Raw genomic sequence first — 26,037 nt, 5'->3', positions numbered from 1 at the left:
CCAACCAGTTTGGTTCAGACCGGTTTGGTCTGAACCGACCCAACTTGAACTGGTAAGACAGACCCAATTTTTTTTGAACAATCTAGTTCAGTCTGGGTGCGACCTAGATCGACTGGTCCCCCTTTAAAAAGAAAATGAAAACGGAAGAGGCTCTGCCCCTTCCAACTTCTCAGTTGCAGAGGGGGTCGACCTAGAAGCTGACCCTTTCCCCCCTTCCTGCTTGTGGTAGACGTGCTGGCCATTGGCACGTCTCTCTCTTTCTCTCTCGCAATTCTTTTTTTTTCATTTTTCTATAGCTGGCCGGCAACTACGACCGTTGGCCCCTTTGCCCAAAAAAGAAAAGAGAAAAAGAAGAAGAAGCAGATGATGAAGAAGAAGGAGCCCTTACCTCGCCGTCAGCCGAAATTCAGTAAGCTCCTTGACTTTTTTTTTTCTGATCTCTCTTCCTTGCTCTCTACCGCTTTTTCCCTCTTGCTCGACTGAGGGGAAGAGGCGCATCGTGAGGGATATAAATAGCCCTCACGGTCCCCAACAATTGTGGGTGGTGAGGTTTATCCTCATTCTAATCTTTTTACGGGAGAAGCGGTTCCCCCAAATGAAGAACCAACTTTTCCCTGTTTTAATTTTTTTTAACGATCTCATCAACCCACTCCCCTTCAAGAGAGAGAGAGAGAGAGAGAGAGAGAGAGAGAGAGAGAGAGAGAGAGCATATCAAAAGCAAACAAGCTGTCCACTCTGATGAGCACTGCAACTCCCTAAAATTCAATGATATGCAGAAATTTTATCCAAGGCTTTGTCAAGGTTATACCCTGACTCAATCACCTCAGATTGAGCTAAGAGTTTATCTTGTATTTCTGACCGAGTCTTGTCAAAAGATAATGTTTATGATTAAGAATTGGATTAAATCACGTGCCGACTTGTTTTGAGTTAATTGAGATCATACCCGCGATTCATAAGTTTTTCTTCATATCTTCTATTCTTTGGGTAGCTGGTTTCAAATTGTTGTGGGGGTTTGATGTTATAAATCAAAGAAGCATTAGTTCGAGGTGTTTGTTCCGTGCCCTTTTCTTATGAAAGAGGCTCTCTTTCACAAGAAACAGAGTCGCTTTCCTAGAAAGGGTGAAACAAGCATGTTCATGAGAAATATGTGGTGCGATTCACATTAAAAGTGCAAAAAAACAGCTTTCCTGTCAAAATGAGCTCATACCTCTCTCCATGGAAAAACACCTCTCCTCCCAAGTGACCCTTTAAAAGGAAAATAATTTTTTGAAAGGCAAGCTGGGGTTAGGTGGATCCCTACCAGAACAACAGCTGCCCCATGTGGCAGAGGGATTTACTTTATCACATAGTTTGGCCGATGCAAGACCTGATTTTGAGCTGGCGAAGCATGGGATGAGCCCAGCAGGTTGCGCTCATGCCTCTCAGAAAGATATCTGAGGACCCAAAATTTTCATTGAAACTATTAAATCGAAACATTAAGTTAATTTCATGGGAGATCTATATATAAAATATCATTTTTAACCCTTGGTTTGAAAGGTGAGTTTTGCCTATTTTGTTGGCAGATTAGTAATTCTATTATACACAGCTTACCATTAGCTTAAGTTACTCCAACTGTGATCTGTGTGGCAGTTTCAGTGAAAAGTTGGGTCTTGAAATATTTTTTTCAGAAAGCATTCTCTTTTTGAAATATCTGGTAAAAGGTGGAATCTGAATGAATTTTTTATTGTTTTTATGACAGTATATTTTTGAGGGTTTCTTGCCAAACTGTACAATTAATGCCAGTTCACTGGTGGTTGAGTGTATATTTTAGGTATTTCCTGTAAGGAGAACTGAAACATGTAAAGCAGCAAAATATGTAAACTAGTATGAACCAAGATTTTTATAAGGTTTTTTTCAAATCTAACCCTGCAGATGTATTTGGTATGGTCCATTTGCTTAGAATCTACTCTTGAATCAAGAAATGTAATTTTGCATTCTTAAATATTTACAGAAATTCTGAGCCATTGATTTTTAAGCCTTAAAAGATCCTTCTTATACATCATAAATGGATATCTAAGAGTCTGTTTATATAAAACCAAGCATCTAGATTACAAATTTTAGAAAAAAAAACATATGAAAATCTGGATGCATAGCAGTTTACATATTTTTGCTGGTTTACATATTTCAGTTACTCTTTTCGGACAAACTCTACAACTAATTAAAGTTGACTATGCGTAATAAGCTCCTGAGGGTAAAAATTCAAGACCCTGTGGTACAAAACCTTAACACTTGCTTTACCAATGCTAACTTTTGCACTATAGTGCTACGTGCATTGTGACAAATATCGTGATATTTACAACAAAAAAAAATCACAAAAATATCGTGAGAAACTAACTGAAAGTTTTAAAAGGGAAATTCCTTGCAATATTTCTAAAATATCATGGTTCTTTTTATAAAATCACAAATATCACTTTTAAAACGCTGCATTTATGGTTTTTAGCAGCTATTGTCATGAACAAAAATCATGTGTTGGTGTTTTAAGTACATTTTTTTGTATTTCTTCATACAAATATATTTTTAAATTTGTTTATTATTACAGATATTTTGCCAAAAAAACGAGTTTTTTTTTAAATTTTTTATTTCTCCCGAGCTTTTAACTGTCGATATTTTACAGTTTTAAACTTTTGTCACTATGGTTACTAGTTGCACCAAATTATGGCTCCAAAACCAATCTTTTATCTGCTAAAGCCTTCATGAGGACATGTCTGATTAGTAGATCTGGTCCAAGTTAAATAACTCATGCTTTTCAGGAGTTTAGCCAAATGCCTGACTATTACTACTTTCAACTGCAGGCAAGTGTTTTATGTCACCAGGACACGACAGACATTTTGGATCCAATATCCACAGGGGCACAATCTGGCACTCTACGACCCACTATGATACGTATCTTAATTTATTGTTTTGAACAGTTTTTAATGCTTTTAATAAAAAATTATATACCAAAATAAAAAAAACATTTTTAACCAATTGAAAATAAAATAAAAAATCATATGTTTCCTATTCTTAAAACAGTTTGCAAACTGGCATCACGAACTTGTGTCAAGTCACTGTTCGAATACGTGTCCTGGTGACATAGGTCTTGTTTGAGCCGGGTTTGGCACAGTGAGGTGGGGCCTTGACCGCTAGACGGGTGGTGCGTGACTGCTCTTTTTTTTTTGGGGGCAAGCCGACTCCTAGCACAGGCCTCGTGGGCTGAGGTCTTAGCCTCCGAGTTTTACGCCATCGGCACGACGACAGTAAGCATGGCAGACTGAGCCAACACAACCAGGTCTTCATATCGAGTGTAGTTTATTTGAGGTAATAAATCGAAAAAAAAAAACCTCCATGAGGCGAGGACATGGGTTGGTTAAGGGCCAAGCAAAACAAAGCTTTGAATTGGAAATTGGAAAAATATCTCAGTAGGGAGAGTATCCAAAAAGGATTTGTTGGGGGTGTTACATCTAGATGTGCCTTTCACGATAGGGTCATACTTAAAAAAAAAAAAACCAAAGAAAGAAGAAAAAACAATAAAAATCTGATTCAAACGCCAGTGGGTGATTGACCCTCTTGCATTCTTCTTTCTTGTGGGGATATCTGACTTTGAGAATGGCCTGTCCTTCCTACTTCTGAATTGCAAATTACAAGGAAAGAAACGAGTGTTTCTCCAATAATTTATGTCTTTGGTTCCGTGGTAGCGTCACCCATATGAGTCAACTTCTAAAGATATGATGGACAAGCACATGTTGGCTCACAAGGCCTCCCTTTTCTCTATATTGCCTTCTCTTTCTTCTCACCCATTCAGGACCCAATTTCTCTCTCTAAATCATCAGGCTTCCAGGTTGTCTAATTTAGTAAGATACCCTGGTTTTCCTTTGAGGAGAAAACCAGCAAAAAACATGGTTGGGATGGGATTCAGGTCTTACTTTGGGGCCCTTTCTGTTTCTGCTTCTGAAAATGGGGGTGACCCAAATGGGTCTGTTGGCTCTCTCTCTTCTACAGCACTAGAAGAAGGTGAATACCAGACACCTGTTTAATTTCTGCTATGAATTATGTGTTATGGGTGATACCCCCTTCTTTTCTTTACGGGTTCTATGTTATAGACGTCTCTTTGTGTTTTGGATGGGTTTTCTTTCGCTTTCGTGCATATGTATATGGGTAGTAGTTTTAATGGGTTATTTGGTTTTCTTAGTTTCAGTTTAGCCTGTTTTTTGGTGTTATTTGTTGTTTGGATGGATGACCATCGTTTGAATTTATACTACGAAGTATCGACCGAATGGTTTTGTTTGATTTCTATTGTTTCTTCTCTTTCCATTGCTCATGTTTATGACATGAATATTATGAGTTCCATGATAGTTTTTAAGAATCAAGTCGGAATCTCTCTTTTAGCTACGGTGTTATTCTTGGCTTAAGATGATGAAAAATCAGGGGATGATGTTACTGAATAACAGTCTTCGTAGGAACTACTACATCTTGAACTCAATTGAATGCTTTTCTAAACTCTCCTATGGGTTTTCTTTGTTCATTGTTTATCTTTTGTCCAGCTTATTGGTTGCACGGTTTTAGGACTCAAGTGCCTTGTCTGTTGGAAAACAAGCATCATTTCCTTTTTTTCTTTTTGGTAACACATTATTCCATTGATTTTCTGAGCTTAAAATTTCTTATTTGTTGTCATACTTTAGTATTGCATTAGGAGAAAGACCCCATAAGAATTCAGATTTGGTATGTTATTTGTTCTTATGAACGTTCATGAACAACTTTCTTTTTACATCAGAAATACTTGAGCTCCATAGTTTATCTGCCTTCAGTTATTATGCTTTGATCTTTTAGTAACCATATTTTATTGGCGTGCTGCAGAGGGTTCTCCACTAGACAATCAATATCGCCTTCCTCCTCCTGAAATTAGACAGATTGTTGATGCGCCACCCCTTCCTGCATTGTCCTTTTCCCCTCGGAGGGATAAAATACTATTCCTGAAGCGTAGAGCTTTGCCTCCACTATCTGAGCTTGCAAGACCAGAGGAAAAACTGGCTGGTATGCGCATTGATGGAAGTTGTAACACTCGAAGTAGGATGTAAGACCCACAATGTTCTTTTTTTTTTCCATGAAATTTATATGAAACACTGAATAGAGAACTTTAGGAGATGGAGAAGCAATTTCATTGCTGGACACTGCTCTCATATTTTCTGATTGAAATCAAAGTTTATTTTCAGGTCATTCTACACTGGTATAGGGATCCATGAGCTAATGAATGATGGTACTCTTGGACCTGAGAAAGAGGTACATGGCTTTCCTAGTGGTGCCAAGATCAACTTTGTTAGCTGGTAACCTCTGAAATCCATATATTAAATCATCCATTGTGCTTCTCAGGAGTTTTTGTTGTTTTCACTTTATGGTTCATTTCTTCGTGGCAGAATCAAGATTCTTCCAGTTGTCTTGTTGTAAAGGAAGATCCACTTATCTTTATAATTTTCAATTGTTGTCTTATTTCATTTCAATATGGCTACTCAGTACTTTCTTGAGGTCTTGTCTCGGAACCCAATGTAGATAAAGAAAAATGCCTTTGTTTCTTCTTCCTTTGGTTAAGTTGGTAAATTTTAAAAGCCCATTGAATGTTAAACCGTATATCCTTTCAACACAAGATAATATGTTCTGCAGAATCCTGCAAGATGTTACAGGGGAACAAATAGGGATGTCAATGGACCAGGGAGAAAGGAAACTAAAATCCATCCAAACCTGAGCCATTTGGGGTGGGGGATGGAGGACATGAAATGGAGAATTAACCAGGGATGGAGGTGAAAATCAAAACCTGTGCAGGTATAGAGGGCAAAATTTTGAGACGGGGCGGGGGTGAAGAGCTTGTCCCCCTACCCGCCTTGGTCCACTGCCATCCCTAGGAACAAAAGAAGGAAAACAATTTAACTTGTTGCACTAAGAGCTAAATGCTGTGCTAGAAAAATAAAAAAATATGATCCTGGTTGATATTTAACGAGTTCAGAGAGATATTTGCTTGTACAATCTAAGGCTTCATTCTTCAAAAAATATGCTTGGGTTCTAATTCACCTTGGAAAAGGTTCAAATATCTGAGTGTACATACTGTCAATCGGTGGAAGAAAGTTTATGACACCAAATAGCCATATTTACTGTTATGTGGCTGGCATTCATTTGTGACCCATGTCATATGATCTTGACAAACCGATGGTATTTTGTAGATCCTGACATCATTACTGCCTACTAACATATTCTAAATGCCACTGAACCATTACATATATCTATGAGGGTTTGGTCTTGTATCTGTTACTATATTCTAGAGCTTATACTACGGAAATTATGATTTTTTCATCATGCGATGCTATCATAGCAAGTGAATTGACAAAATAGGCTTGTATGGTTTGAGATGTCAATCTATCTCTTTGTACCAGATATTGTTCACTGCCTTTGTAATGGTCTCAAGTCTAGAGATTGTGCTCTTTTGTCTTCCCCAAGAAATAGATTTTAAGATAACTATCTGTGGCCTTTATGCACCTTCTGCAGCTCTGGTACGTGTGCCTGGCAACCGACTTGAGTGACATAGGTCATTCAAGAGATGCATGTTTACTGCCTGAACTTGTGTGATACACATATGACAATTTAGGATGATGCTAGTTTCTGGTTGTACTAAATAAATTGTTATAATAGTTGTATAGCCATGAAGCTGGAGTCGTACTGAAGAGAGAAAAAGTGAATATACTTATATTTGACCATTAGCTGACTTTAAACTGTACATCTTTTGTTTAAGTATCTTCAGGTGAAGAATACAATTGATATGATTATAATCTGTGTTGATTGTGCTTAGGTCCTTGACATGGCGCAATTATTTGGCTCATCTTTGGTGCTGTTCTGATCTTACAGCTCTTGCCTTACTCTTGGATCCTGATTAGATATATATTATTATATTGCTTTAATTAGAGCCATCTGTCAACATATTATCCTTTTGTGTCTAATATGTTTTCATGTGTTTGTGAAGGTCCCTAGATGGTCGGCATTTATCCTTTAGTATCCGATTTGATGAGGTGATCATTGATCTCTGATGCTCACAATCGAATTTATAAGCTGTGTTTATCTACTGTTGAAGATGTACTAAGCTAACTTGTCCTTTTCTTTTTTATTTCGTTCTTGATATTTTAGGATGATAACACAAACAGTAAGCTGAGAGTATGGATCGCAGACGTAGAGACAGGAAGAGCTCGCCCATTATTTCAGTCACCTGATATATATCTAAATGCATTATTTGACAAGTAAGCGCAGGCTGAGTACACATGTTTCCAATCAAGAAAACATATATCCTATTGTTTTAACAATTGCTATTCATCTCTGTGGTGCACAGCTATGTTTGGATTGATGATTCCACACTGCTGGTTTGCACTATTCCTGTTTCTCGTGGAGAACCACCAAAGAAGCCACTGGTTCCATCTGGTCCAAAAATTCAATCAAATGAACAGAAGAATGTTGTAAAAGCCAGAACATATCAGGATTTGCTAAAGGATGAGTACGATGAAGATTTATTTGACTACTATGCCACCATGCAGCTGATCTTGGCATCTTTAGATGGATCAGTGAAAGCTATAGGCCCCCCTGCTGTATATACATCAATTGATTCGTCACCTGATCGGAAGTACCTTCTGGTCACTTCCATTCACCGTCCTTACTCTTTCATTCTTCCATGTGGAAGATTTCCAAAAAAAGTTGATCTATGGACAACTGATGGGAGGTTTGTTAGAGAAGTTTGTGATTTGCCACTTGCTGAAGATATCCCAATAGCTTTCAATAGTGTGCGCAGAGGGAAACGTTCTATCAATTGGAGACCAGACAAGCCTTCAACACTCTACTGGTATGCATAATGGGCTAGCCACCGAATTTGTGGAACCATTCTAAGAAAAACCAGTGCCTTCGATTGCTTATATTTGTAATTAGATGAACTATGTATGTATGTATGTGTACGGCATTGTTTGACAACCCAATGACTCATGTCTCAAGTCTTTTATCTTTGTCAATGTAAATGTAATAATGGAAGAAATGTAAAGAACATAACAATTGAGTAACATTTAGTGTTCTAACTAGTAACTTATCAATCATTCAAAATCCTCAGGTGACTGCATCAGCTATATTCCAAAAATGAGTATCATGACATGAAATAGGTATTTATAAACTTATGATGTTAATCAACCAGTCAATCAATTGTGATTTCAATGTAAAAGGTCTCACAAATATAAATTAATAAACAATGGCAATTAGCAAAAGGTTTGGAAATTGGAATGTGCCTTATCTTCACAGAACATGTAATAAATTGCTTGCAACTACATTGAAGAAAAAGGAATATAAACTTGCATATGTGGACCAGGTCAACCAACTAGGTTGACTTAAGAAGGGGATGATCTGGGTTGGGCTGGGGAAGTCACTGGATCAACCCCATTCTTTTTAAACAATGATGTATAACTTAAGGGTCTACTAAAGCTTGCATGCCATCATCCATGTGTATATACTTATATGCTTTCATCCAGGATAAGAAAAGGGTAAGGTTATTGTTAACTATCAAGCTCTTTTCCTGATAGCTAGCAAAAACAGCACAATATTTCAACACCAACCATTGGAGTAGGAATTCTTCCTGCATTTCCTTTATTATCAGTTTTGTTATCCATTGGTGGATCCTGGTGAGAAATTGATTAGAGGACATTGAACTTTCCCCTATCAAGCTTGGTTCAAAGAATGAACTCTGAAAGATAACTGAGCGAACTAGTTAAGAAACATCACACAGTGAGTGCTCTCCAAGCATGACCTCTTAAATATAATTAAGATAACTAATATTACATGAAGATTATGGGTATTGTAGTTTGTTGTGAATCAGTGGCAGTTAGGCACCTAATTGTGGATCCTGTAATTGTTTCCTCTTGCCTGTGCTTCCTTTACCTATTTGATCTACTAATCTCACCAGGGCAGAAACACAAGATGGTGGTAATGCAAAAGTTGAAGTTTCACCACGTGATATAGTCTACACAGAATCCGCTGAGCCATCAGATGGAGAGACGCCAGAGATCTTACATAAACTTGACCTTCGTTATGGGTATGTAATGGAGTTATTCCTTGTTTCTCTCATATGCTTTGTTCAAAGATTTTCAGAACCAATTCTATGAAAGATTCAGGTGATTGGGATCCACTTTTTTCTTTTCTTCAAAAATATCATTGCTCCTTGTAATATTTGTATTAGAAGTTTTATATCACCTTTCTGTGTTATTGAGTCATGTTAAACATGTGTTCAACCTAATCAGCCAGATCTAGTCCACTTGGTTGATTCAGCTGAGTCACGAGAAAAGTTGGTGAGCCCACCAAGTCTTTTTGGGATGGGGGTATGATGCAACTTGTCCAAGAATACTTTTACAACTAGTTGGAGTGAGTTGACTACTCTCTCTCTCTCTCTAACCTGTTTTTAATAGCCAAATTTCTGATATGATGATGATGTTAATAATTAGTATGAACTATAATATAAACTTTTATTCCTCATGACAGAAACAATCATTATTTTTATACTTTTCATCTTATGATCTAGTACTTATGGTATGTTACATTTTCCTCTTACTGTATAACTTCTTCTCTTTTTACTATAGAAAGTCACTACTTTATAATATTTCAAGGTAATTTCTCCTTTTAGTAGATTGTAATAAGTTGTGATTCAACCCCAGAGTTGCAAGTTCCAAAGCTCACAGATTTATTAGCATTGAATTAACTAGCATGTAACATTTTGAGCAAAAGGTAATGCTTCAAGCCTTCAAGAGATAAACAATAATAACCTCTAACTGGGAGGGCAAAAAAACTTGTAGGCATTTCTGAAAAAGATCATATGAAGATATGACATAAAAGTATGAGGCTGAAAATGAAGTTTTATTCTTAGATGTTTATGAAACAGGTTTCGAGGAATATCTGGAATAATCTTGTCTGAACATAGAACATACATCATTTGTAGTACTAGTACAGTGTATTTTTATTGCCGAGTACTCGCTACAATATAATTTAAAGGTGCAAAACTTCTAACTTCAAAGTTCAAGCGGACAATAATGTTGGTTAATTTCTTGCCTGTTTAAATTTCCATTTTCTTTTCATAAAAAAGTAAACATATATGGATTTATCTAACTTTAAACTAGTTACACTAATGTTAGTAGGATTCAATTGATTGGAATGTCCAATACACCCTTGAAAATAATGGTGGTTTTTTTAAGGAGAAATAATGGTGTTTTTGAAAGTACATAGTTACTTTAAGGGTAAAGTGAGTCTTTGGTTTTGAAGGGAAGAAAAAGTCGAAGATATCTTTCAAAAACATGGTGTATTTTAGTAAATTAAATTTGAAAAGTGAAGGGGACTCTTTTGACCCAAAAAAGTAACTGTATTTTAAAAAGTGTCATTGTTTTTAAGGGTGTTTTGATCATTCCAGTCAGTTGAATGCTGCTAATACTAATATAACTAGAAAGTTAGATAAATATACCACACAAACACACACACACACACACACACACACACGGGGTAATATTTGGCCATGGCAGCCTGACCGTCCAAATGAGCTGGAAATCATAGGTGTGAGTCATGTTTATTCAATCAGACCTAACAGGTGTTTATTCTGGTCCAAATGCTAGGAATCAGCTTTTGGATAGTGTTTTTCTTTTCAAAAAGCATGATTTTATAAGCTGGGAAATTTTGATACTTTGTAGGCTATTGATTTTTAAAGCCTTATAAAAACTTGCCTGTCATAATCGGATGATCCAAAAGCCGGTTCCCACCAACCAAACCATGTAAATCACATCTGTAAGGTTAGTTATATCTGAACTGGGCATTTTCAACAGCTCTTTCACAAATCAGAGCTTGCAGATATGTTCATCATGGTCCATTTGCTAGGCATGTACACTTGGATTGTGTTTTTTCAATGAAAAAAATGCATCTTTTGAGGTTTAAATATTTACGAAAATTATAGGCTGTTGATTTTCAAGCTCTAAAAAGATCTGTTCACATGTTGAAATCAATGTTGTAATTATCATCGGAACCTGTATCGAAAGGGCTGGCTACGGAAAAAATCTCATTTTAAAAATAATAAAAAATAAAAAATACACAAAAAACAGAGAACTTTCAGAAAATTAAAAAATTGAAACAAAACCATAGAAAAAAAATCAAATTTAAGCATTATGAAACTATAACATGTGAAACGATATTGTACCAAACTAACAACTAACCAAAACATAAGGTTTACTATTAAAGAGTCACATTAGATAACAAACAAAAGAAAAAAGTTTGGAGTAAACAGATTATGACAATCACTTAATACAAAAATAAAATAAAATTTAGAATAACTTTATTACAGCAATGTATCCATTATATTTATCAAAAGAGTCTGGAATTAAACATTAAAAAGTGAAAAAAAGAAAGTAATATGTAATTTCTAAGCAGTAGGCATTAAAAAGCAAGAAGTTTCATAATGTCTTCATTAATTAATTTCGCTAATTACAAAAGGCACAAGAGCTAAATAATGTGTGCTCTTCTATAATAATATTTCTCTTATCTTCTTTCTTGTAATCACAACAAATTAAGAAGAAACTTCTATTTTTTTGTTCACATAACTTATCAAATAAGTGAATAGGACTATACTAAAGTTTTATTTATTGTAAAAGGTTGTCTCTAAAAGTGAAAAATAATCCAAAATAAATTACTTGAAATTTTTCAACACAAAAAGTGAAAAAGTAGACTATTTTACGATATGGTGCAATCGCATGGGTTAGGATATTGCGATACACCGTATCGTACGATACGATACTGATAACACTGGTTGAAATCAGATGTTTCAAGCGTGGTTCCTACAAAACCAAGCATGCAGATCACATCCTTATGGTCAGATTTCAAAAAAAAGAAAGAATGCCGACCCCCTGAAAATCACAATTCACATGAAACTGGTTTACACCAAACAGTTTCAATATATATATATATATATATATATATATATATATATATATATATATATAGAGAGAGAGAGAGAGAGAGAGAGAGAGAGAGAGAGAGAGAGAGAGAGAGAGAGAGAGAGAGGTTGTCCTTTGTGAAATCATGATTTCATCTTTGTTCAGAATCTTATAGTTGACATTTCTGATATTTTCTCCTTGCAGTGGCATTTCTTGGTGTGATGACTCCTTGGCATTAATCTACGAATCCTGGTATAAGACAAGGCGTACTAGAACATGGGTTATAGCTCCTGGGAATAAAGAAGTGAATCCACACATATTGTTTGATAGATCATCGGAAGACGTGTACTCTGATCCTGGCTCTCCTATGCTGCGAAGAACGTCTGCTGGAACCTATGTCATAGCAAAGATAAAAAAGGATGATGAAGGGACATATATTTTGCTGAATGGAAGTGGGGCAACACCTGAAGGGAACATCCCATTTCTTGATTTATTTGAGATGTATGTTTTTCTTGCAAACAGTTATTATTTTTTTATTTCATGAAAAGTAATATGTAGGCTAAATTATTTCTATCCCCAGAAATACTGGCAACAAGGAGCGAATATGGCAGAGTGACAAGGAAAAATACTATGAAACAGTTGTGGCATTGATGTCAGACCAGTATGACAGTGATTTGTCTATTGACCAACTGAGAATATTGACTTCCAAAGAATCAAAAACTGAAAACCCTCAGTATTATTTAGTGAGTTGTTCGGATAAAAGAATTCACCAAATTACACAATTTCCTCATCCGTATCCACAACTGGTTAATTTGCAGAAAGAGCTGATTAAATACCAGCGTAAGGATGGTGTTCAGCTTACTGCTACTCTATACTTGCCTCCAAATTATGATCTTTCTAAGGATGGGCCTCTTCCTTGCTTGTTTTGGTCTTACCCTGGAGAGTTTAAGAGTAAAGATGCAGCTGGACAAGTCCGTGGTTCCCCTAATGAGTTTGCAGGAATAGGTCCAACATCAGCCCTTCTTTGGCTGGCTAGAGGGTACTGTGATATATTCCCTTTATTTATGATGCATCTTTTGTATACATTTATTTGATGCCTGTCTTGATATTATGATATCTCTTACTGTTGCTTATGCTATACATGTTGGCATGGCCTTATCTTTAGTGCAGTTTATCTTGAACATATAAGATCTTTCCCCCTTTCTATACATCTTTTGGATACTTTTTGGGGATAATTGTAAATGTAACCTTGCAGGTTTGCTATATTATCTGGACCGACAATCCCAATCATCGGAGAGGGTGTTGAGGAGGCAAATGACAGGTAATTTGACCATCTCATTTGACATTGCTTGTTTCATCCTAATATGCTTTTTTTTCTATGAAATCACAATCTATCCTACAAAGTATTTAATAGTTAACTGATCTCAGATCTTGATTTAAGAGTGCTTGCTCACAACATCTTATCAGTATCAAGATGCTGTCCTTTTTTCACTACTGCAACCATGATCCTGTGACTAGTTCCAGTCATCTTTTTTCATTTTATAGGGTTATGTTAAGTGTGTTAAGAGTTATGTATAATGTATTACAACTTGTGTCCTACTCTTATCCATCTGTACATAGTATTGTTTTTAAGGGTTTTAAGGGTATTCATGTACTTCTTCACTTTACTGTATTTTACCAAAGTTGTAAGGGCATTTTAGGAACTAATATGTTAGGGTGAGGGGGTCAACCCCTTTTTCATTGTAGTACTAGTAACGATTCTTTCTCACTTAACGAAGTTCATCTTCTTCTATTTGCTTCTATTCCTCTTCTCTCTGTTTCTTCTTGCTGAACAAAGGGCATGTACCTTTGCTCACAATAACAATCAACAGAAACCTATGATGGACTCTTTGCTTGGAAGAGTTTATGTATTATGCTTAACAGTCTGGGTTTGTTGATCCTTTCCGAGTATATGAGATAATGAGAGAAACCTAGCAACTTCATGTGTAAATTTATTGGAGAAACCTAGATTACATAAAATGGGCCTTGCATTTTCATGAAGACCTAGCAATGGAGATTTCATTTATGCAGTTCAGACACATGCTCCAAGTTCAATAATGCCATTAATTAAATGGCTTGATAATCTAGCTAAAAATTTGTAAATGCCGTTCATGTATGTTTTTGAAATTAAACTATTAGGCAACTCAAGTGACACAAGGAAATTTTAAGAACTTGGAATAACTGAGAATATGATCAAATTTAAGATGAATTAGAAAAAGGTTGAAAGTGATATAGTTCTATTCTGTCTTTTTTCAAATAAAAACACTCAGTTTAATCTACCATGTCAAAATAAAGTTTGATTTGTTTGAACAGTATTCTGCTTTAGTAATCTTCTCTTATTTCATGTTCGGATGTTAAGTACCACTGTCACGAGGAAGAAGTAAAATAACTGCTATGGACATATTTCAGTTTTTGCTATTGTTTTATATTGGCTATAGGTTTATAGGTTTATATGGTCCATGTCTGCTCTTGTTTGTACTAAATCGATGCCTTCTATTGGTCAATGAACAGATATGTTGAACAGTTAGTTGCCAGTGCAGAGGCTGCAGTTGATGAAGTTGTACGGAGAGGGGTAAGTTTTACAATTTTTTCTCCGACATTACTGTAGTAATCCTGTCGGGCTTGTTATGTACCATATATTGAAAGAGATCTGTTTCTACAGGTGGCTCATCCAAATAAAATAGCAGTTGGTGGGCATTCTTATGGTGCATTTATGACAGCAAACCTTTTGGCACATGCACCTCATCTCTTCAGTTGTGGGATTGCTCGCTCTGGTGCCTACAATAGAACACTTACACCATTTGGTTTCCAGGTAGTTTACGCTTCTACTTCCAGTTGTCAACTTATGATACAAACATCCTCTCATACATGACATTATGCCATCATCAAGAAATATGTATGTTCTGACCCTGTGACTTTACAGAATGAGGATAGAACACTTTGGGAAGCAACTAATACATACGTCGAGATGAGCCCATTCATGTCTGCTAACAAAATCAAGAAGCCCATTTTGCTTGTTCATGGGGAAGAAGATAACAACCCAGGAACACTGACAATGCAGGTATGAAGGATTTAACGACTCCACACTAATGAATGGGTGCACATAATTGCATAGTAACTGACGTTTTTAGCTTTCAAGGACTTTCTTGCCTAAGTCCCAAGCTTTTTCTAGCCCGAGCTCTTGTTTCTTTTACTCAGCTCTGTCTGAGCTTGTCACTGACCTAAAGAGCTGAAGAAAGGAAAAGTCTTCGTGATCAGATCTATGACGTCCCAAACTCTTAGGACAACCTTAGGATGTAATTCACGTGATATTGTATCTGCCACATAGATTTAGTTCATTCACCCAAAGTTCATTCATACACACATTTATGCACCTGAATTGGCTTTTAAGACAGTAATAATGGACGCATGGAGCAAAGAGATATAATGGGAATTCTATTTGAATATACATACATACATATATATATATTGTATATAATATGTGATAATGAAGTTATGGATTTTCATACACATGTATGTAGATACCTGTTTGCCTTGCCGTCTAGGCTGAAGCCAGCATATCTTTTGCTAGAATGGCCTTTGTCCAACAAGTGGCTTGTTGTGCTGGTGCTGTTGGAGAAATCCTGCTTTATGATGGCCAGTACTGTAGACCAATTGGGCAACCTGTGAGAATAAAATATTCTTTTTTGGGGGATTTGAACCCAGACCTCTACCAAACTAGCTATCGGGTTTGGCTGACCCAGCCAAATAAAGTTGCATATTCTGATATAACAACAATTTAGTATTATTCGATATGGCTAATTGACAAGTACAATGTTGTAGTATACAATATAACTTCCAAGTAAGCAACAATATATTTTTGCATGTTATACATGATGCTCAAAACATCCAGCTCCATACACAAGTATGCTTTAATCTGTTCCACGCTTAGGCATTTGATGTTTGTTACTGAGTAATTATTGTTATTATTCTTCTTATGGTTATTGGAAAATTGGTTGATCCAGCTTTTCTTTTTATTTTGCTTCGGTTCAGTCGGATAGATTTTTCAATGCTCTGAAAGGGCATGGTGCGCTCTGCCGACTTGTGGTTCTTCCATTTGAGAGTCATGGCTACAATGCACGTGACAGTATCATGCATCTTCTATGGGAGACCGATCGCTGGCTTCAGATGTATTGTGTGAACAATTCAGATAAAACTGAAGATCTTGGTTCTCATAAGGTTGATGAGAGCAAAACTCAGAATGATTCTCAAGGGAAAGTTCTTTCTGCCAGTGGGGGAGGTGGGCCTGGTAAGGAAGGACCAGAACAGGAAGGAGTGTTATCATCTCCAAGGGCATCACTGTGGTAATTTCTTGTTAGACCTTTGATGCTTTCAGTTTCTTGTGCCCAAATCTCATTATGCTCGTTTCTTGTATTCTTAATTAAAAATAAATCTTATTATTATTAAATTAAGTGGCATTGCACAATTCCTTTTTTTTCCCTTTTTTGATGTCTCAATAGCATTCATGACTTCTTGTTATCTTGGTTTTGGCTGCAAATTTGATCAACAAGATCCACCTTCACTTTATTCGCGTCCATGGCATTCATTTCCAGATGAACAACGAAAGGTGGAAGCAGGTTTCTTTTCATATTACATGCATACAGGTTATAAAATGCTTTAAAATGCTGAAAATGGTAAAAAAAAATGTCAAAAAAGTTGGGGAGGGGGGGGGGGGGGGGAGGAACATGATTACCATTTCTCCATGTGGTGATTCTTACATAGAATCTGCTCAAAACATGCATTGGGCTGTCTGTATCTGTGGGTATTACAGAAGCACCATATCTAATATAACCTTGAGTTCCAACATCAGTAATTGGTGCGTGCAAGTGATGTATCAATGGTTAACGTGCGCACGCACACACTCACACACCTCTCTCTCTCTCTCTTGTGTGTGTACTTTATCATTTTCAGCTTACAATATTTTTATCGAGAGTTTAACCTGATCCATCAAGCATATTTGTCTGTGGATAATGTTGCTTTGTTGCTCCTTTTTGTGTAGATAAGCCTGCTATATTTGTAGCCATGCCTGACAAGAATTAGCCGGATCCTGGTTTGATGGTGTTCCAACTTCCAACCATGTTGAATAACCAGGGTGCCAAGTTAAATTTCCAAAGCTTGGACAGGGGAGCTGCACCACTGATACAGGAATTGAAGCGGTCTATGGAATAGTTTTCATTGATTTTGCTTTATACAATAACGTGTGCATTATTTATCATAGATGGATATTATTCTTTCATTTGAACACTGTAATTGGACACAAACTGCACAATCAAATAAAATCAAAATGTGTGGTGTAACAATAAATTTGTCAAGTGCTTCCTGAGAAAATTTCACCACCTTCAATTTTAGCCATGTTTCTTTTTACTGGGTTATTTACAAAACTTACCCCAAAAAAATTTATAATTCACTTTTATACCCAAAAGATTTGGCAATTCAAATGCATACCTCATCTCATGTATGTTATGGTTAACCAAAAGTATATATGTGCTCAACTCCTAAGTTCTTCTTTCTTATTTCACTTAAATTCATGATTTTATCCTTGAAAAGGTTAAATTTACCCTTATGAGAGAGAATAAAATGCAAAAAGAGAAGCGTATTGGATTAAGTTGGTATAATTTTGGATTTATTAATTATTAACTATGGTTAAAGGGGAAATAGTTAACTGAATATGAATTTGAATAGCTGAAGATAAAACCAGCAGGTATGATTTTGAATTTTAGGTAATTTTTTTTTATGAAAAATGATCGCATTGTACAAAAAATATGACCTTTTTTTCTTAAATGTTATGCAATTTTCACTATTCTCATTATGTCCAAAATCATAAATACTCAACTTTATTATGACCTTTTTAACCCTCACATGTGTGCAACAGGTGAAGTTCGTGTGATATATTGCTCTACTCAGTTAACACAAACTCCCACCTAACAAGGTTTCACACTTTTTTTTTGCTGATATCACGAAGGTCGCATAAAACTTATTTGAAGTTTCAACTTTCAACCATGTTGAATAACCTCCTTGGTTATGGATTCTACATGGTGATAATCCAAGACCTCTATTTGGTCATCTAATGTGGCATTTTTTTTATATTTGAGGTTTATCGACTCTTGCATATTTGGTTTTAAAAGACATCAAAGTTACAATTCTTTATATCTACGGTTTTGGGAGACCACTATAGATTTTTAAGTAGGGTGATCAATGCTTTAATAATATATTTTAACTCTTTTAGAAGCCATCATTAGATGTGTATAACAACTACACAACATGTATCATTTATCTTCATAAGTTATCTTCAGAAAATAGCATGTGAGAAAAAGACTTTTATATACACAATATATATATATAACCATAAAAAATAGTAAACCTTAAACGGTAAATAAAAAAAACATAAAAAAAGATCTACAACAATAATTAAACACAAATAAATATATACATATAAATATTTACAACATGGAATAGAAGCATATGAATCGTTGAAACAAGTCGTTAAATCGTGTTTTAAAAAAAATATGTTTAAAAAAAATGACTAAATGTGCTTACCAGAAAAAATCACCATTGAAGATTCTGGAATACTTGAGGATGAAGTCGCGCTGGCATAATTGCTTGAAAAGTGTCTGCCAAGAAGCTGGTTGGAGACCACAAATAATCCTAAAAATTTATACGAACAGATTCTGGGTTGCGGTATTTTGTTTTTTATACTCATGAAGTTCAGATATAATTTTATGTAAACTTCGTGACATATGTGCGATGTTTCAAAGTTTGAAAGTAAAACAAGGTTCGCATAAAATTATTCGTGAACTTTGTGATATATGTGTGATGTTTCGAAGTTCGAGATTAACATGAAGTTCACACATAATTTTATGCAACCTTTGTGATTTCCTATTTGAGATTTTGGACAAGGTGAAAATAGGCATTTTGAAAAACAGGCAAGTATGAAATAGAATTATCAGGCAAAATAAGGTGTGTTTTATGAAAATAACATGTTATGTTCATGAGGTCATTCTTTCATAATGGTCTGGGAATACGTGTGACCCACATAAACATCATTGCAAGCTCTATACATTTTTCGGTCAATATGGACACTATTCCTCAAGTATATGATCTAAATGGAGGCAGGTGTTTTTTTTAAAGGCAAGCTGGGGTTATGTTATACAATCACACCATTGGGATTTGAACTTACAACGTAGCAACACACTGCTCGTACCTGACAACTGGAGCCCTCGATTGGTAAAGGCAAGTGTTTTTTTTTACTCGGAGAAACCGCTCCAAGCTTAGAGACCTAGTGTACCAGTTTTTGTTCATGTCAGTGTAAAACTCCGAGTGCTTACCACTTGACCATAGGGAGAGTGGCCAAGTTTCGGCTTACACAGGAGGTGATGCCCATGAGATTTGAACCTAGACTGCCCGTCAAAAGGTCTAAGCCTCATTTCACTATGCCAAACCACTTGGATCTAGAGGCAAGTGTTTTTTAGTAAACTAAAATTGCACTTTCTTATTTATGAGTGCATCTTCCATCCTTGTAAACTTCACTAAAAGCATCCTCTTATTTTCTTATTTTCTTGGTTCATTGTCTGCTAGAGTACCAAAAGATTAATATATGGTCAAGTCGCCATGAAATCTAAATGAGTTTATTTTTTTTCATTTTTTTCAATTTTTGGGGTTGTTTTTTCATAAAACTAACCTTATCATGACACTTAGGCATGATTTTATGTCTAGAAAAATCAATGACTTACAATGTGCAATATTTTCTTGGCTCATAAAATCATATTTTTTTGTAAAAAAAAAGCACGGTCCAAAAGCCTGTCCTTATCATTCAGACCATGCTGAATATATCTCTACGAGGTCCAGTAGTCAACACAACCTGTCCCTATGATTTGTATCTCACTCATAGGGATGGCAGTGTATCGGGGCAGGGGACAAGGTCTTCACTCCCGCCCCGTCTCAAAATCCTGCCCTCCATCCCCACACAGATTTTGATTTTAACCTCCATTCCTGCCTCCATCCCTGTTTCAACAGGGGTAGGGTGGGGTGGGGCAGGGCCCCATTTTCCCTAGGTCCATTGTCATCCCTATAGAATGATTGGGGGTGGAGCGGGGCAGGGAAAAGCGTAAGCTCATCCCCGCCTCCATCCTGGCACAGGTTTTGATTTTAACCTCCATCTCCGCCTCCATCCCTGTTTCATGTCCTCCATCCCCCCATCCAAATGGGGCAAGGCGGGCGGGGCAGTTTCCCCAGATCCACTGCCATTCCCTCCTTGCTCAGATGGCCAGGCTGACATGACCAAATATTAACAGTACCAAAATACTCAAGTGGGTCCTAAATAAAGAATTCTCCTAAGATGATAGTTTTCTGTCAACAAGATTTTTTTTTTACCAACAGGGGGTGAGGGTGGGGGGATGTTGCAAGTTCGAATCCTAATGGTATATGGTTGTATAACTGGTAGGGCTCTGCCTAGAAAAAAAAAGTCTGACATCCTTGATGCCAACATTAACTGCTCTTTCACCTGTCTGTCTAATCTCTCCAAACAAAGATCACAGGATTGGAACAATAGTGACAAACGTTAAAAACGGCAAAATCTCGTTTTTCAAAAAACTCGTGACAATTTGAATTTTTTTCATAAATCTTGCATTTTTTCTGCAAAATCTCTGCAATAATAAATAAATAAATAATATTTTTATAATAAAATATTAAAAAAATTATTTTAAAATAAAAAACAAATGTGTTTTCATCCGTTTAAAATGTAAATATCATGATTAAATCGTGGTATTTATATTTTTCATAAATCTAGCGATATTTTGAAAATCTCTCGAGAAATTGCTGTTTTAAACTTTCAGGCAATTTCTTGTGATATTATCCCGAGATTTTCATAAATCTTGCGATATTTGTCACAGAGATTGGAACTTCAGAAAAAAAAAAGGAAAAAAAGTGGTTTTGTCATTAGTTCATGAACCTATACTTTATGTGAAAATTTCTCTAAAACTTATGGTGAATAGGGGCAGCAGGCTGGGTTGCAATTAGATTGGATATGGGTTAGATCATTCCAGATCCTAATCCAAAATGCATGTGATAGATCTGTATCCATTGGATCCAAATGCTATCCTTACTGCTGAATCCAGATCTGAAAGGCACATATTAAAATCAGATCCAATAAAAAAATACTAAAAGCAAGCTTTCTACATATGACTACATTTAATCACTGAACTTAGGTTCCACATAAAGCACCAATGTGAATTTTGATTCAGAACGGAAAATAATCAAAGTTAATCAAAATCAAGTCTGATCCCAATGCACATTCGGATCATAAATCATGGATTCATATTTGAAAATAACATGTCATTGCAACCCTAGAAGTTGGGTATGCAACGGGCTTTTTTGGGGGTCGGGACTCAAGATGAGTGAGCTTGGCCCCAATATCTAGTCTGACTCATATTACAAATGGGTAGAAAACTTTTAGGTAGGTCGAGATGGACCCAACCCTGACCTGCTATCCACCCAAGATCCGAAACCAAGAGCTATGCAAACATGCTAAATGTGTTTTTTTTTGGCTTTTTCATTTGTTTTTAAATTTTGACCACGTAGATGTGATCTACCTACTTGATTTTATAGGAATCAACTCTTGGAGTGTTTCCTTCAAACACATGAGCTGGTTTTTGTAAAGGTTCGAGAAATCAACAGTCCAAAATCTTTGTAAATTTTCAAGGCTTCAAATATCTTTTTTTTTTCATCAAAAACACATAATCCCAGCATCAATTTTTAATAAATTGACTATGGCTAACACATCTATGGAGTCGGAATCGTGAAAAAAAAAGCAGAAAAGCTCAAAACCCCATTTAGCATGTTTGTGTAGCTGGTAGCAGGATTGGGCACAGAATTAAACATGACAGAGAAAATTGGATGGAAGGATAACTATCTTCAAATTACTAATATTTTGTTCTCATGTACAGAGCTGAGCTGAGCTGCCCAAAGGTGTTTGGCATAGTGGGATGAAACCTAGGCCGCTAGGCAGGTGGTCTAAGTTCTAATTGTTGGATCATTTTTTGGATCACACAGTTTTGCAATCAACATCATGATATAAAACATGATATAAATCAGCATATAAATCATGATAAACAGTATATCGAAACAGGAACAGGGAGCAAGCATGTCGGGTTCCGCACACAACCAAAATCCAGACAGCAGCATACGAACAAACAGATGCAAAGAACATAATGAAAACAACAAAAACATGTTTAGATTATGTAATAGGCTAAGGCGTACGAAAGTACTCTCCTTAGAGAAAATTCGCCCCCACATATTGTGCAATTAGGGTTCGACGATCAGAACGGTGCACTCCAACGGATCGTTCTTCAAAAACAACCTCTACGAACCAATGTTGCAGAACAACCCCTTTCGGGATAACTCAGGAGAGAGAGAGAGCAACAAGGAAAAGAGAAAATGCAACTCTTCAGAAACCAGAGAGTCTGTCTCAGCATATCCGTAACTCCAGCCCTGACCATGCTTTTATAACCCACGGACTCCGAGGAGTCGTGACCCGTTAACGTTTCTCAAACCCGTTGAAAAATCCAAGGAAACTTTGGGTAAAAAGGTACTTTTGTCTTGATTGGATATGGCCATAAAGGGCCAATTACCCGAACCCGAACCCGAACCCGGCTTGGCTCGGCACGGTGTGGCGGGCGCGCGCGCGCGTGTGGTGGTCATCCCAACCTCTTGTTTTTCAAGAACAAGTGTATGAGTTTACATGTGGGTTATAAACCCCACAACAAACTCAAGCACAATCAACATGTGACTATTCCACATCATCAAAACCACACCTTTTTCCAAAAAGTGAAAACTCAATCCACGTTTCTTCTTGGAATTTCTCTCACCTCCCTTCTTGCACCTAACACTAATCTCATGGGCATCACCCCTTAAGCAAGCCCAAGCGTGGCGACTCTCTGGAGGCAAGGGGTAAGCCCTTAGAGTTTTATGTTTTATGTTGGTTTGAGTGTCAAGAGTGGACACTTGGCGCAAAAGGTAGAAGGTTAGGACCGTCTCTAGCCCTCCTAGTCATCATAGCCTTTTTTAGGTTTTCCATGGACCCAGCTATATTGTTCCCTACCTTAGCTTTATAAATTGGGAGATGAGCATTTCAAAGGGAGTCATCTTGTGATTGACCTTTCATTGGAAATTATTTGTGTGTGGGCCTGAGCATGCATTATTGGTGCCTCAAGTATTGGTTGGGGTTGAAATGGGTTGAACACTCAAGCCAGATACAAAAATGATTGGAGCCCCACAGGTGCCTCGGATATAGGGGTGTCAATGGGTCGGGTTTGGTTCAGACTCAGCTGGGGCCAAACCCAAATCTCATTTAAGATGCTGGTGTTGGGTGTTGGGTCTGGACTTGGGTCCAATTGGACACACTTTAAGAGAAACCATACCCAGATCATATAAGGATTACACGAGCTAGACCAGGACCATACTTAGTTAAATAATATTTTTTATTCTTTTACATTGAAAATTTGTGGATCTTAGTCGGAACTCAGGTCAGGCCTAGGTTTGGTATGAAATATCACAAATCATACCCGGCCCCATATATTAATCAGACCCTTTGAGTCTGACTAGGATTCCAATTGGACCTCCTTGTTTATCACCAAACCTTGACCCTATAGGGTTTGATACTAGGTCAAACCCAACCCATTGACACCTCTTACTCACATATGATTCTTACAGAAAAAGATACTTAATAAACTCTCACCTTGGATATGAATCTGGATTTGGATCTAATATGATATCCAGATTCGACCAAGATGTGGATCCCATAGACATGTATTTCATGGCAAATATAAAGAAAAGGAAGTATCTTTTTTCCCACTTTTCAAATGTCAAGCACTACTTTTCAATGATAAAGTGATAAAACCGCACGATTTTGAGGAATATCTGAATGCACATTTGACAAAGTAAACCTCTTCCTTTTTCGAGCGAATCTTAGCGACACTTTTCAATTTCTTATATCTTTTCAGGTTGGCCTGTATGGAAATAAACACAACGTGGGGATTCAACGATTTCTATCCAACGGGAGCTCCACTTGTTTGGTAGGAGCAGCTATGCACGTGTCTTTGGGTTGGGACGTTGCAAGTTCAAATCCCATGGTATTTTTGTATAACTGGTAGGGGTCTGCCTAACCCCATCTTGCCTTTCAAAAAAAAGATTCCTAATCAATTGACAATTTTCATAACTTTTAATTATACAGAAATCAGTGGCACATATTGTGCATTTCATGCTCATAATTATGCGAGAGAGAGAGAGAGATGTCACTCAGAATCAATGGCAGATATTGTGCATTTCTCTCTCATAATTATATGAGAGAGAATCTTTTCCTTTTATTTATCAAAAACCTGTACTCAAACATGGAAAGTGATTGCATGACTGAAGTCATGTTGGAGAAAAGTTCCATCGCTTTAGAGAGAGAGAGAGAGAGAGAGAGAGAGCGCTACAACTTTTTATCATCACATACTGGTACCGACGCATGAAAGGTGATTGCATGACTAAGTGGTTATGTTGGAGAATTTATGCATTTTTTTTTTGCGGTTGCAGGAGATCAGGAACACTTTCTCAGTGGGAATGATGCTTGAAGGCGCACAACAATGCGCCATCTTAAAAGCGTCAATTGCCTTATCAGGAAAGAATCCGAGTGCACAAATGCAGCATGCTTCGAATGACCATGAAGGAAATGTTGATTCTCTCAAAAGAAACAGAAAAAAAAAGGAACAAAACAAAAATGAATGTTGACTACTTTTATGATGTTCAAAACATGGTTCCTGGAAGCTTTTGAAATCCTTGAAAGCTCACTTCTAAGGTGTGAAACCATGCACTTCTTTCATGCTTCAGAAACTTATGAGAAGTTCACTTATTAAAAATGGAAAGTGTTTTTTTTTTATGAATATGAATCATTCTTTCTTGATGTTGGAAAAACGTTTTAATGTTAGAAGAGTAATATTTTTATTATAAAACTTATATGATCAAATATTTTGTGGGAAAAAGATTAAAAGATACACTTAAAAAAAAACAGCAATTTATTTAGTTTTCTATCACTTTTTACTCACTTTTTTTTTATAGAGAGCTGGGATTTGGCATGCAGACGCAGCAGACCCTTATCAATCGTACAACTATACCATTGGGATTCGAACTTGCAAAATCTGAACACAAGGTGACGTGAACTAACTGCACAAGCGGTGCTTCCTTTGGTCATTTTTACTCACTTTAATTATTGCATTTTTATCACTTTCTATTATATATTTTTTTTTGTTCTGAGGAACATGGAAACCACCCCTGGGATTAGAGACCTAGTTGCGCTGGCTATGCCTGCTGTACCTAGGCTGTTGTCTCGATGATGTAAAGCTGTGGTGCACCCTTTACCCTCTGAGAGTCAACTTGCTTCGGCATAAAGCAAGGGGCATAATACCCTTACTCTTGATAATGCAAGGAGCTGACATTCGTGAGAAAGTGAGAATGTAACCCTTACCACCCGCTTTAGTAGCCAAGGCTTCCTTCCACTATGTCAAACCCCTTGGGGCTCACTTTCCCTTGTGGTTATTAAATGCTTCAGGCTTCACAGATGTCTCCCTTCACACTTTTTTCTGAAAGGTAAGCTGGGTAAGGCAGATCCCCAACCTGCAACGTCCGACGACAAGGAGACGTGCACCGACAACTCCTACCAGCCATGCTGAGCCTGGTAACTATGGTTTGGAGGAAAAATGAAACGAGAAAATCCTTCATGATAGCGATGAAAGAGAAGCAGTTCCATCCCCGAGAAGTCGCATATGGCTTTTCATAAAGTTAGCAATTTGGAAATAAAAGGGAATAGGATAGAAAAGGGAAATCCAGTGTTTGGACAAAATCTTCTAAAATTCTATACAAATTAAACATTGGTCACAATCAATTGCGACACCTCCACCATGAGTGTCTCAAAAATTCTTCCTGAAAAGGGAGCCATGATCAA

At 36.8% G+C, this 26,037-nt stretch overlaps 1 protein-coding gene across 3 annotated transcripts; it reads left to right on the top strand.

The window, feature by feature from the left end:
• The first annotated feature begins 3,578 nt into the window (after window positions 1–3,578).
• On the top strand, window positions 3,579–25,176 carry LOC149839191 (putative glutamyl endopeptidase, chloroplastic). Of its 3 annotated transcripts, XM_090002342.1 has the most exons (17): window positions 3,601–4,029; window positions 4,873–5,089; window positions 5,229–5,339; window positions 7,022–7,067; window positions 7,183–7,292; window positions 7,382–7,885; window positions 8,987–9,115; window positions 12,189–12,485; window positions 12,565–12,727; window positions 12,803–13,023; window positions 13,240–13,305; window positions 14,535–14,595; window positions 14,686–14,835; window positions 14,947–15,084; window positions 16,056–16,366; window positions 24,633–24,894; window positions 25,155–25,176. In XM_090002342.1, the coding sequence occupies exons 1-16, from the start codon at window positions 3,744–3,746 to the stop codon at window positions 24,661–24,663; spliced, it is 2,841 nt and encodes a 946-aa protein (XP_089858468.1). In that variant the 5' UTR covers window positions 3,601–3,743; the 3' UTR covers window positions 24,664–24,894; window positions 25,155–25,176. The 3 variants fall into 3 exon arrangements, with proteins under 3 accessions (XP_089858469.1, XP_089858468.1, XP_089858467.1); XM_090002343.1 differs by lacking the exons at window positions 24,633–24,894; window positions 25,155–25,176 and adding an exon at window positions 17,062–17,366 and having other exon boundaries at window positions 3,579–4,029; window positions 12,565–13,023; XM_090002341.1 differs by lacking the exons at window positions 24,633–24,894; window positions 25,155–25,176 and having other exon boundaries at window positions 12,565–13,023; window positions 16,056–16,478.
• Window positions 25,177–26,037: the final 861 nt, after the last annotated feature.

The sequence above is a fragment of the Nuphar pumila genome, chromosome 4 (genome assembly GCF_984573655.1).
Source record: "Nuphar pumila chromosome 4, dmNupPumi1.hap1.1, whole genome shotgun sequence".
NCBI lineage: Eukaryota > Viridiplantae > Streptophyta > Magnoliopsida > Nymphaeales > Nymphaeaceae > Nuphar > Nuphar pumila.
The sequence above is the reverse complement of the archived record's forward strand: the minus strand, read 5'-3'. Positions and strand labels throughout refer to the sequence as shown.

Coding starts and splice junctions, on each gene's coding strand:
- LOC149839191 (XM_090002341.1), top strand. CDS start 3,744: ATGATGGACAAGCACATGTTGGCTCACAAGGCCTCCCTTTTCTCTATA. Junction 13,024..13,239: donor CTTCTTTGGCTGGCTAGAGG/GTACTGTGATAT, acceptor GTAACCTTGCAG/GTTTGCTATATTATCTGGAC. Junction 15,085..16,055: donor CAGGAACACTGACAATGCAG/GTATGAAGGATT, acceptor GCTTCGGTTCAG/TCGGATAGATTTTTCAATGC.